Genomic DNA, 12,844 nt, shown 5'->3' on the forward strand with positions numbered 1-12,844 from the left:
TTGGGAACAATGATAAGGCCCCACATAACACTCAATATGACCTCCAATCCCTTCTGGAATAACAAAGAGTATAAAAACCAAGTTCACAGATTAAATAAATACCCTTAGACATTGTCTATACTTTATTACTGTTGGCATCACAGCTTGTGATTGTGGTCAAGCTCTGATATTTTATGGCTTGGCCTTGTGGAGCTGAAAAAGCCCTGAGAGGCTGCCAAATCCTTCTCCGTTCCCTGGAGGCAGCCCAAGAGAGCTGGAAGTCTGGAGCTGGGAAAGAAGTGAACTTAAATCTGCTTCACCAGTGACTCTAGGCAGCAGCTCAGGCAAATGACTTAACATCGCCGAGTCTCAGGACCTCATTCTTGTTACTTCTTTTGGAGATCTACTGTCAAGAATAAATGTGTGGGACGAATTCTATGAAATTTTACAAACAACGCAAAATCTTCTTTGTGCAGATAAGGCAAATCAGACCTGGAGAGGTTAAGGCAAGGTTGCCTAGGTAAACTGTAAGTTGACGCAGTTTCCTCAAACACCTCTCTATTGAAATATAATCACGAGTCAACAAACCAGCAAATATTTGAACTCCCAAGCTATAGTACCTACTGTAGGTATAAAGATGAATAGAACCCAAACTTGGGAATTATTGTTGCTTTGAGGGAAATTATGCATACAGTGTAAGGATTTAAATAATTTTCAAAAGCAATGTAATAGTAGAATAGTTTGATTGAATGTTGTGGCAAATTTTGTAGGTATTAAGCATGTTTAAGTCAGAAGAGAATTACCAATTCAAATGGAGTATCTGGTCATAGTTTCTATATGACTTGAATAAATACTGCAAATTAAAGAACATCTATTTGTGTGTTCGAATAGCTGCTCCAGACGAGACAATGTCAAAAATACTTCCTGCGTGTATTTTCTTATTGGTGATATAATATCAGGTTATGTTAAAAGAAACAAGAAAATAGGTCACGACTCTATTTTTTGATTTTTACATAATTTGATATTTGTTAGTTGATTATTCAAATCGTTTGGGCTTCTTCACAGTGCTCTGTGACCTGTGGCTCCGGAGTTCAGCAAAGGGATGTGCACTGCAGACTGAGAGGAGTTGGTCGGGTGGCGGAAGAAAAGTGTGATCCGTCCACGCGGCCTTCTTTTCAGAGAGAGTGTTGGCTTCGGGACTGCGTACAGTACCACTGGGTGGCAGGAGAGTGGTTGGATGTGAGTATTGTCAAGTAAACTTTCACCCAGCCGTCCAGTGAGAGCGTGTTCTTCATTTCATCATTGTATTTCTAGTGCTCAATATCGTGTAGGAAAAGAGAGACATATCGGCAAGTGAAGTGCGTGGACGCACAAAACATTCAAGTGAGTGAGAGTTTCTGTGACCTCGCAACCAGACCTCTCGCGATGAAAAAGTGCAGAAACTCTCCCTGCAAGTATATCGTGGTAACAGGAGACTCATCCCAGGTAAGGCAAAGAAAGGAAGTTGAGGATTTTCACTCTTAGAAAGTAAAATTGAGTTTCAAATTTGATACAGTTGAAACTGGGTCTGAATTTGAACATGGGAGCGGGTAATAGTGTGTATATTAACCTAAAGAATAAGAGCGCTGGGAGATTAGATGGTGCAAATACAGGAATAGTGACATGCATGTTAAACTCTGGTGCATTTTTGAAGTGTCAAGCGGTGATAAATGTGAAACCAACTACCGGGAATAATTTGGCATCTGGCCATGCATAGTTGGCTGCTTTAAATTTTTTTTTCTTCCAGTTTTATTGAGGTATAATTGACTCACAACACTGTACACGTTTAAGGTGTATATATGAAGTATATACTTTATTTATTTATTTATGGAAAATTAGATTGCTTTCATATCTTGGATGTTGTTATTAATGGTGCTATGAATATTGGGGTGCATATATCTTTTTGAGTTAGTGTTTTCATTTTCTCCAGAAAAATATTCAGAAATGGAATTGCTGGATCATATGGTAATTCTACTTACAATTTTTTGAGGAAACTATATTTTCCACAGTGACTGTACCAATTTATGTCTCCATCGGACGTGCATGGGGGTTACCTCTTTTCCACATCCTTTCCAACACTTGTTTTTTTTTAATCTTTTTGCTTATAGCCATTCTGACAAGTATGAGGTGATATCATGGTTTTGATTTGAATTTCCTGGATGATTAATAGTGTTGAACATTTTTTCTTGTGTCTGTTGGCCATCTGCATGTCTTCCTTGGAAAAGTATCTATTCAGAGTCTCTGCCCATTTTTTAGCTGGATTGTTTCCTTTATTTATTTATTTTTTTGATACTAGTTGTGTAAGTTTATTTATTTTAGGTATTTTCTCATCAGATGCATTATTTGCAAATATATTGTCCCATTCAGTAGGCTGCCTTTTCATTTTGTTGATAGTTTCCTTAGCTATGTAAAAGATTCTTAATGCGCTGAGGACCCATTTGTTTGCTTTTACTTTTGTCACCCTTGACCAAGGAGATGTGTACAAAAAAAGAAAAAACACTGGTAAGCCTGATGTGAAAGAATATATTACCTTTGTTTTCTTCTGGGAGTTTTATGGTTTCAGGCACTATATTTAAATCTCTAGTCATTTTAAGTTTATTTTTGTACAAGTTGTAAGAAAGTTGTCCAGTTTCATTCTTTTGCATATAGCTGTCCAGTTTCCCCAATGCCATTTATTGATGACTGTCTATTCTCTGTTGTATATTCTTAGCTTTTTTGTTGTTTGATTGATCACATAAGCATAAATTTATCTGGGGGCTTTCTGTACTGTACCATTCATGTATGTGTCTGTTTTTGTGCCAGTATCATAGAGTTTTGATTACTATAGCTTTATAGTATAGTTTGAAAGCAAAGAGTTTGGTACCTCCAACTTTTTTTTTTTTCCTCAAGATTTCTATGGCTATTCCAGGCATTTAATGATTCAATTCAAATTTTAGGATTCTTTGTTCTACTTTTGTGAAAAATTCCACTAATATTTTGATAAGGATTGCATTAATCTGTAGATGGCTTTGTGTAGTATGGACACTTTAACATATTAGTTCTTCCAGTCCAAATGCACGTGCTATATCTTTCTGTTTATGTGTCTTATTCTGTTTATTTCACTAATGTCTTATAGTTTGCAAAGTACAGGTCTTTCACTTTACTGGTTAAATGTATTCCTAGATATTTTATTCTTTTAAAGGAGACTATAAATGGAATTAAATATTTTTTTCTCTTTATGACAGTTCATTATTAATGTATAGAAATGCAATAGATTTCTGTACATTTATTTTGTATTCCACAACTTTACTGAATTCATTTACTAGTTCTAATAGTTTTTTGGTGGAGTCTTTAGAGTTTTCTATATATAATATCTTGTCCTCTGCAAATAGTGAAAATTTTACTTCTTCCTTTCCAATTTGAATGCCTTTTGTCTCTTTTTTTTATCTGACCACTATGGCTATAACTTCTAAAACTATGTTGAATAAAAGTGATGAGTGGAGATTCTTGACTTGTTCCTGTTCTTAGAGGAAAAGTTTTCAACTTTTCATCATTAAGTGTGATGTTAGTTACAGGTTTATCATATATAATTTTTATTATTAATATGTTTATGTATGTTGCCTGTACTATTAAGATAATCATATGATTTTTATCCTTCATTTTCTTAATGTGGTGTATCATGCATGTAGATTAGTGGATATTGAAACAGTCTTGCATCCCTGGACTAAACTCCACTTGAATTTGGTTTGCTAATATTTTGTTGAGGATTTTTGCATCTATGTTCATCAGTGATATTGACCTGTATTTGTGTGTATGTGTGTGTGTGTGTGTGTGTGAGATATTTGTCTAGTTTTTGTAAGTTTTGGTATCAAGGTAATGCTGGCCTTGTAGAATGAATTAGAAAGTGTTCCTTCATCAATTTTGGGGGATATTTTGAATAGATAGATGTTAACTCTTCTCTAAATGTTTGGTAGGATTTGCCTGTGAAGCAGTCCGGTCCTGGATTGTTGTTTTTTAAGAGTTGCTTTACTACTGATATGATTGCATTACTGGTAATCAGTCTGTTCATATATTTTGTTTTTTCCTGGTACAGTTTTGGGAGACTGTACATTTCTAGAAATTTATCCATTTATCCATCCATGTCTTCTAGGTTGTCTAATTAGTTGGTATGTAATTGTTTGCAGTAATCTTTTATGATACGTGTATTTCTGCGATGTCAGTTGCAAATTTTCATCCTGTGTTTTCATTTTCTTAGTGTCTTATCACGTACAAATGTATTTAATTTGATGAAGTCAGATTTATTTTTGTTCACTTATACTTTAGGTGTCATATCTAAGAAAATAAGGTTACAAAGCTTATATTTTCTTCTAAGAATTTTATAGCTTTAGCTGTTACATCTAGGTCTGTGATCCACTTTGTATTATTTTTTTGTATATGATGTGAAGTGGGATCCAACTTTATCCTTTTGCATGTGGCTATTCAGATGTTTCAACACAATTTTTGGAAAAATTACTCTTTATGCATTGAATTATCTGTTATTGAAGAGTTATTTCTGAACTCTCAATTCAGTTACCTGACCTATGTGTCTATCCTTATATTGGTTCCACATAATCATGGTTTTATAGTAAGGTAGTTTTATAGTAAGTTTTGAAATCAGGAACTGGAGGGAACAAAATTTTGCTTTTCTTTTTCAAGATTATTTGCTTATGCTGTGTCCCTTACATTCCTATGTAAATTTTAGGATCAGCTTGTCATATTGTGTGTAAACTTCAGCATCATTGAATCATGATCAAGTTGAGGAATATTGCCATTTTAATTGTGTCTTCTAATCCATGAACATGACCTGCCTTTCCATTTATTTAGGTCTTATTAATTTCTTTCAAGGATGCTTTAAAGTTTATAGTTTTTATTGTGCAGACCTTACACTTCTGTGGTTAATTTTGTTCCTAAGAATTTTATTAATTTTTTATGCTTCTGAAAATGGAATTGTAATCTTTTTATTTTCTGCTTATCCATTTATAATGTGCAGAAATATAATTAATTTTTGTATGTTAAAACACATTTATGGAGGCCAGTTCTTTTTTTGTGTAGATTACTTTTCTATATGCAGAAGTATATTTGCAAATTCAGGTAGTTTTACTTCTTCCTTTAAATATGGATGCTTTTTACTTCTTTTTCTTGCCTAGTTTCCCTGGCTAGAAACTCCAAGTATGTTGACTAGAAGTGGTAAAAACAGACACTTTCCTCTTTGGAGGAAAATTTTCTTTCAATTTTCATAATTAAATATGTTAGCTATGAATTTTTTTTGTAGATTCTGTTATCATGTCCTTATATAACTAGTTTGCTTACTGTTTATATCATAAAAATGTGTTAGATTTTGTTAAATGCTTTTTCTGCATCTATTGAGATACTTACGTGGTCTTTGTATATGAATCTATTCCTATGATGTAGTCTATTGATTGATTTTCATATATTGAAACAATCTTACATTCCTGGAATAAATCTCACTTTGTCTTGATGTACAACCCTTTTTATTTGCTTCTGGGATTGTTTGGTTAGTGTTTTGTTGACCATTTTTGCATCTATATTCATGAGAGATATTCATCTGTAGTATTTTTTCCTTGATATGTCTTCATCTAGTTTTGGCGTGAGGAAAATACTGGTCTCATTAGGAAGTGTTCTTTTCTATTCTGTGTTTTGGAAGTGTTTTGGAAGGGTTGGTGCTAATTCTTCTCTAAACATTTGGGGCAATTCACCAATGAAGCCTCTAGTCCTGGATTTTTGATTGTGTGAAATTTTTTGATTATTAATTCAATCTATTTACTTGTTTATGGGTCTACATGGATTTCTATACATGTTCTCCCATCTCCCCATAGTTTGTTTACTACTATTTGTTGTTGTTTGTGACTTTTCTGAACTAGCTCAAACATCTGTTTTCTTTGTCACATGTGGTAACTAAAGTCTCTATGTGATTAGTTTAGTTTTAAACTTATGACTGGATAATTATTTTCTGAGTTATTTGGAACCAATAATCTCCAGTTTTTGCCAAGGGGCTCTGTGTACATGTGCGAGCATCTTCAACAGACAGCTGTTCCTTAACTTTACTTCCTGCTTATGCAGAACCTTGATATCAGTCAGGAGTGAGAGTGTAGGCACTTCTCAGTTATTTCCTAAGTTTGCAACAGCCCTGGATGAACTTGTGGATGTCCGAGGCCGACTAGTTGTTTATGACTCTGTTGGAGCCTTTAAAGCCCTGTGGACATTTCTTTTCCAAGCTTTTCCTTTTAAGATTTTTTGGGTTGCCCATTGATTGCCTGCTTATCCACCTCCTGTGAAAGTTGCAAAGTTAAGCATAGCCTTTAATTGTGTCCAAAAATGCCCCCAAGGAGAAGGCTTTTAGCACTGGGCAAGTGCTGAGTAAAGTCAAATAAAGAGAGACTTGCAAGGGAGGTCTTTCAGAAAACCACAAAACAGTTCAAATAATGATAGCTTTCTGGAAATGAGTCTTAGACAGTTCAGTTCCTCTGGTGGCTTCCAGGCTTTTGTTCCTCACTATGTTTGCAAAGGTATTGATTTTCAAGGCCACGATAGGGCTGAAGAGGGGAAATGGAAATAGGGCAAACTAAAACATACAAAATTCTTCTTACCAAGATTCAGCTTTATTTCTTTAATAAATGCTTCCAGGATTGCTGCAAGCCTTTGGTTAGTTTACGGAGCTCGGAAAAAGTTGATTTTCACAAGTTTTTCCCATTTTCTCACTGCATTTATAGAAGAGACCATTTTCAGACATCCTTGCTGTGCTATTTTCACTGATGTCACTCACCCCTCGGGGTCTGCTTTGACAGATGGGTTTTTCTCATCACAGTTTATATTTTCCTGTCTCTTTGCATGCCAGTTATTTTTTATTGTGAATTTTGATTTTTATGGCTACTGGATAGTTTTTATTCCTGTATCTGTATGTATATTTTGAACTTTGTTCCAGAATGTAGTTATTTTGTTTGTAAGCAGTTTGCTCTTTTCTTGTCTAGCTGTTACAATTTTTTTATGTGAGACAGGTGCGTTGTGAAACTGGTATTACATAAAAAAAAATCCCAAAGCATTGTTTAGGGCTTCCCTGGTGGCTCAGATGGTAAAGAATCTGCCTGCAATTCAGGAGACCTAGGTTTGATCCCTGGCTCAGGAAGATCCCCTGGAGGAGGGCATGGCAAACCACTCCCGTATTCTTGCCTGGAGAATCCCATGGACAGAGGAACCTGGTGGGTTAAGTCCATGGGGTCACAAAGAGTCAGACATGACTGAAGTGACTTAGCATGCTTGCACAGTGCATTGTTTAGTCTAGGTTAGCTATTCCCCTCTACTGTGACACAAGACCCTTTTGAATATGGTATCTATTGCTGCATGTATATAAAGTTTTACAGTCTGAATGAAGGGAAGTGACACTATATATGGCCCTGTGTGAGTGCCAGATACAGTGATTCATGAGTTTTTAATCAGTCCATCCTTGGCCTCAGTTGGTGTCCTCACATGTTTACACTAGTCTGAACTCTGCTCTCCCATTGGGGTCCCTTTCCTTGTTCCAAAACCTGGGCTCTCTCTCAAGGCAGTAAGCTGGAGGAATTACAGGGTCACTTTTTTTTCCATCTCCCAGGGATCACTATCCTTTATTGCCTAATATCCACTGTCTTAAGAGCTATTGTTTCATATATTTTGTCCAGGTGTTTCTGTTGTTTTAGGTTAGAAGGTAACTCTATTCCTTGTTATTCCTTTTTTCTGGAGTCAGAAATCTATTTGCCCATTTTTGCTCTGGATCTTTCATTTATATTTAAATCACTTACCTATTCTAGTCAATGGTAATATACATCACATTGTGTGTATGAAGATAGATGTATGCTAAACTTATATAGAGTTACAAGTATGTTAAGACTAATAAATGTCCTTTATTTCAGTTAAGAACCATTGATGTTTCATTTTTCCAAATCTGTGCTTATCAGGAGGTAACTTTTCATTCAGTTAAGCTATTCTTAAATATTAACAAGAAAAATAAGCAAAGAAAAAAAGAACCCAAACAAGCAAAAAACATAGGCACTACAAATAGATAGTCAGTCCTGAATCTGGATCCTTTCCATTTACAGGAAAAATTGCCTAATGTCTCTGAACTTTTGTTTACCCATCTGTAAATGAGGCTAATAAATAGGATTGTGTGGGGAAACCCTAAGTAGTGAACCCTGGTTAAGTTTAAGGGCAGCTTCTTCACCCCTTGTAACGCTGTATTTTTCAGTGTGCAGGTAACTGTGGATTTAGTTATCGACAAAGGATCACATATTGCACTGGGGTCCAATCTACTGAGAAACATAAGCTTCATGAACTGTGGCCTGTAGACTATCGAGTATGCCCTGTGCTGCCTTCCCCTCAGGTTTACAAATGCAATTTTAGGACCTGTTTGCATATGGCCACTTGGAAAGTTGGAAAATGGAGCAAGGTCAGTATGTAATTATGAATTTAAAATCTTATGAATGAAACTTTCTAGTTGTGGGGTACATGGTTATCTGCACATCTATCTAGATATCAGAGTTGTCTCATACCCCTATTTTCTAACAATCACTATGTCAGTTATTTGTACAAATATCTAGTCTCTATGTTTCCTATAACTTGCTTTATAACTGATCCTGTGTCTGTTCCTCAGAGAGCCTGGCACAGTAGTTTGCATTTTGAGCAGATACTTAAGCAGTATTTTTTAGTTCAGTAAAAATGTAAATAAATTTAACATATGGGTAATACAGGTTATTTGCACCCTGTTCCATTTCCAATTTAACTGATAGAAAGCAGGTAAATATTGCTATGCAAACTTAACATGTATCACTGAGTAAAAACTCAGAAGTTTCAATAACCATCATTAAATAATATTTATCAAGTATTTACAACATAATGCTGAGATAACTATACAAAATGAAGGGAAAGAAGTCAGCAACCGAGAAAGAATAGGTTCAGTTTCTTAAGAATTAGTCCCACTTGTGACTCTCCAGCCTCCTGGCCATCACTGATCATCAGTTTATTCCAAAAGGACCTAGTCAGGGAAGAGGAGATGTGTATTTACTGGCCTTATTACCCATCTTGTAGTTTACCTTCCAATTTTACTCTATTTACAGTGCCCTGTGACTTGTGGAGTTGGGATGATGGAGAGAAGAGTGGAATGCTTGGCCGATAATGGTCTGTCCAGTGATTTATGTTTAAAGCGTTTAAAACCAGATGCTCAAAAGAAATGTTATGTCAGTGACTGTAAGTAAAGACTTCAAAAATCTATTTAGAAACTAAGTGTTCTAAAGAAGTTTTAATTAAAATTTGAAAAAAAAATATTTAGAGTAGTCATACACTCCACAAAATGAAGGTTTCTTTTTTCAGAGTATAACAATATTGGTATAATTAAGTTAAATTCATGTTGTGTCTGTAATGTGTTCATTGTTGATAAATTGAACTCACTTGTCCTTGAAGGTAAAACATTTACCAGCTGTAAAGAAATACAAGTGAAAAACAACATTACCAAGGATGGTGACTATTACCTTAACATTAAAGGAAAAATAACAAAGGTATTATGTAAACAGTTCCTATTTGATTTTAACACTGACCATTGACTTTGAAACAAGCTTTTCCAGATCTTTGCATTTTCCCTTTAGATCTATTGTGCTGGCATGCACTTGCAGAACCCTAAGGAATATATATCATTGGTCAAAGGTGAAGAAGACAACTTTTCTGAAGTGTATGGTTTTAGGTATGAGCTGTATTTTGCCTTCTCCATGCTTTCTTATGGTCCATCAAGAGAATTAGAAGTTCCACAGTTCAGAGTGGTAGTTGAATAGCTCACAGCAGGACAAGTAATTTAAGAGCAGGTGGACATATTAAGACATAAACCAGATGTTGTCCATGCCTGTTCAATAATTAAACTTTGGGTATTAATATGTACTCACAGAGAGACTGAATAAGAAGGATGCTGTGGGTGAGCAATGGGAGAACAGAGGAGGGTAGAATTTAAGACCTGTGTATGTTTTCATAGAAATCAAGTTGATTCCCGTAACAAAAGCTAGAACTACAGCTGAATTATTTTTCTACAAACTGGTCTTGAATTTCCCATTGATCATTTTATACGTTAACCTTGAGTGATTTTTACTTCTTTCACAGTTAACTTGTTGACACAAAAAATATTGCAGAGGGTTTCTTTTTCCCTCCCACTTCCAAAGTTTACTATTTACATTATGGTCTAATAACTGTACCTAACACTACAATATTCTAATGTTGTTATAGACTACGAAATCCATATGAATGTCCTTTTAATGGAAGCCGGAGGCAAGACTGTGAATGTAAAAATGACTATCTGGCTGCTGGACACACTGTTTTCAGCAAAATAAGAATTGATCTTACTTCCATGCAAATTAAAAGTAAGTACTGAATCTCTAGTTGTAAAATGAGAAACATTTATTTGCTAATGCAAGTTTAACAATATGCTATATGGTGTATGTGGTGACTGGAGTCTAGCACTGTACAATAATTACTTAAAATTAAAAAAAAATGTTATTAGCTACATACTTCAATGCAACAAGATGGACCTTGGGGATTCTTAATAAAAATGTGGTGGTAATGACACTGTTATTAATAAAGATACTGTTGTAGTAAAGATATCACCCTTCCAATATATAACCCTCTACCCTAAAATTCCAAATTACATTAAAAATAAGGAAATCAATATTTTAAATGTAGTTGTATAAGCTTTCTGCAAAGGTTTAAAGTAATAATTAACATTGGTTTCAGGTGACAGTTTGTATAATATTCTCTTATACTTTGTCTCCTTTGATTTTTTTTAACAACCCTATACTAGATAAGGCAGTATTTCATCATATTGTTGCAAGTGATAAAATTAAGATGCACTTATAGAATTAAATGACTTGCCCCATGTCTTGGAGTTAGTAACTGGCATTGCAGAGATAAAGTCCCTCCCACCCACAATCCCAGCTTATGGACCTGCTGAATTTCTAGGAAGCAATTTACAGGACAGTAAAGTTTAAGTATATTTATGAACCCTATGAGATCATGAACTCCTTATTGCCAAATTCAGGCTGAACTTGAAGAAAGTGGAGAAAACCAATAGACCATTCAGGTATGACTTAAATCAAATCCCTTATGACTATACAATGAAGTGAGAAATAGATTTAAGGGACTATATCTGATAGACAGAGTGCCTGATGAACTATGGACGGAGGTTCGTGATGTTGTACAAGAGACAGGAGTCAAGACCATCTCCAAGAAAAAGAAATGCAAAAAAGCAAAATGGCTGTCTCTGGAGGCCTTACAAATAGCTGTGAAAAGAAGGGAAGCGAAAAGCAAAGGAGAAAAGGAAAGATATTCCCATTTCAATGCAGAGTTCCCAAGAATAGCAAGAAGAGATAAGAAAGCCTTCCTCAGCAATCAATGCAAAGAAATAGAGGAAAATGACAGAATGGGAAAGACTAGAGATCTCTTCAAGAAAATCAGAGATACCAAGGGAACATTTCAGGCAAAGATGGGCTCAATAAAGGACAGAAATGGTATGGACCTAACAGAAGCAGAAGAAATTAAGAAGAGGTGGCAAGAATACACAGAACTGTACAAAAAGATCTTCACGACCCAGATAATCATGATGGTGTGATCACTCACCTAGAGCCAGACATCCTGGAATGTGAAGTCAAGTGAGCCTTAGGAAGCATCACTACAAACAAAGCTAGTGGAGGTGATGGAATTCCAGTTGAGCTATTTCAAATCCTGAAAGATGATGCTGTGAAAGTGCTGCACTCAATATGTCAGCAAATTTAAAAACTCAGCAGTGGCCACAGGACTGGAAAAGGTCAGTTTTCATTCCAATACCAAAGAAAGGCAATGCCAAAGAATGCTCAAACTACTGCACAATTATACTCATCTCGCACGCTAGTAAAGTAATGCTCAAAATTCTCCAAGCCAGGCTTCAGCAATGGAACCGTGAACTTCCAGATGTTCAAGCTGGTTTTAGAAAAGGCAGAGGAACCAGAGATGAAAATTACCAACAGCCGCTGGATCATCGAAAAAGCAAGAGAGTTCCAGAAAAACATCTATTTCTGCTTTATTGACTATGCCAAAGCCTTTGACTGTGTGGATCACGATAAACTGTGGAAAATTCTTAAAGAGATGGGAATACCAGACCACCTGACCTGCCTCTGGAGAAACCTGTATGCAGGTCAGGAAGCAACAGTTAGAACTGGACATGGAACAACAGACTGGTTCCAAATAGGAAAAGGAGTACATCAAGGCTGTATATTGTCACCCTGCTTATTTAACTTATATGCAGAGTACATCATGAGAAATGCTGAGCTGGAGGAAACACAAGCTGGAATCAAGATTGCTAGGAGAAATATCAATAACCTCAGATATGCGGATGACACCACCCTTATGGTAGAAAGCGAAGAAGAACTAAAGAGCCTCTTGATGAAAGTGAAAGAGGAGAGTGAAAAAGTTGGCTTAAAGCTCAACATTCAGAAAACTAAGATCATGGCATCTGGTCCCATCACTTCATGGCAAATAGATGGGGAAACAGTGGAAACAGTGGCTGACTATTTTTCTGGGCTCCAAAATCACTGCAGATGGTGAATGCAGCCATGAAATGAAAAGACGCTTACTCCTTGGAAGGAAAGTTATGACCAACCTAGACAGCATATTGAAAAGCGGAGACTTTACTTTGTCAACAAAGGTCTGTCTAGTCAAGGCTATGGTTTTTCCAGTGGTCATGTGTGGATGTGAGAGTTGGACTATAAAGAAAGCTGAGCGCCGGAGAATTGATGCTTTTGAACTG

At 35.8% G+C, this 12,844-nt stretch overlaps 1 protein-coding gene across 1 annotated transcript in view; it reads left to right on the forward strand.

Annotated features, from left to right (window-relative positions):
• The window catches only part of ADAMTS20 (ADAM metallopeptidase with thrombospondin type 1 motif 20), a 195,783-nt gene that overhangs the window by 151,485 nt on the left and 31,454 nt on the right, over nucleotides 1-12,844 (forward strand). Inside the window, exons 30-36 of the mRNA XM_081593614.1 lie at nucleotides 1,045-1,218; nucleotides 1,294-1,464; nucleotides 8,276-8,476; nucleotides 9,144-9,273; nucleotides 9,487-9,581; nucleotides 9,669-9,763; nucleotides 10,294-10,427. Coding sequence (XP_081449740.1) covers nucleotides 1,045-1,218; nucleotides 1,294-1,464; nucleotides 8,276-8,476; nucleotides 9,144-9,273; nucleotides 9,487-9,581; nucleotides 9,669-9,763; nucleotides 10,294-10,427 — 1,000 coding nt within the window. The remainder of the gene's footprint in view (nucleotides 1-1,044; nucleotides 1,219-1,293; nucleotides 1,465-8,275; nucleotides 8,477-9,143; nucleotides 9,274-9,486; nucleotides 9,582-9,668; nucleotides 9,764-10,293; nucleotides 10,428-12,844) is intronic.

This window comes from Giraffa tippelskirchi, chromosome 4, assembly GCF_054371585.1.
Source record: "Giraffa tippelskirchi isolate mGirTip1 chromosome 4, T2T-mGirTip1v1.2.pri, whole genome shotgun sequence".
Taxonomy (NCBI): domain Eukaryota; kingdom Metazoa; phylum Chordata; class Mammalia; order Artiodactyla; family Giraffidae; genus Giraffa; species Giraffa tippelskirchi.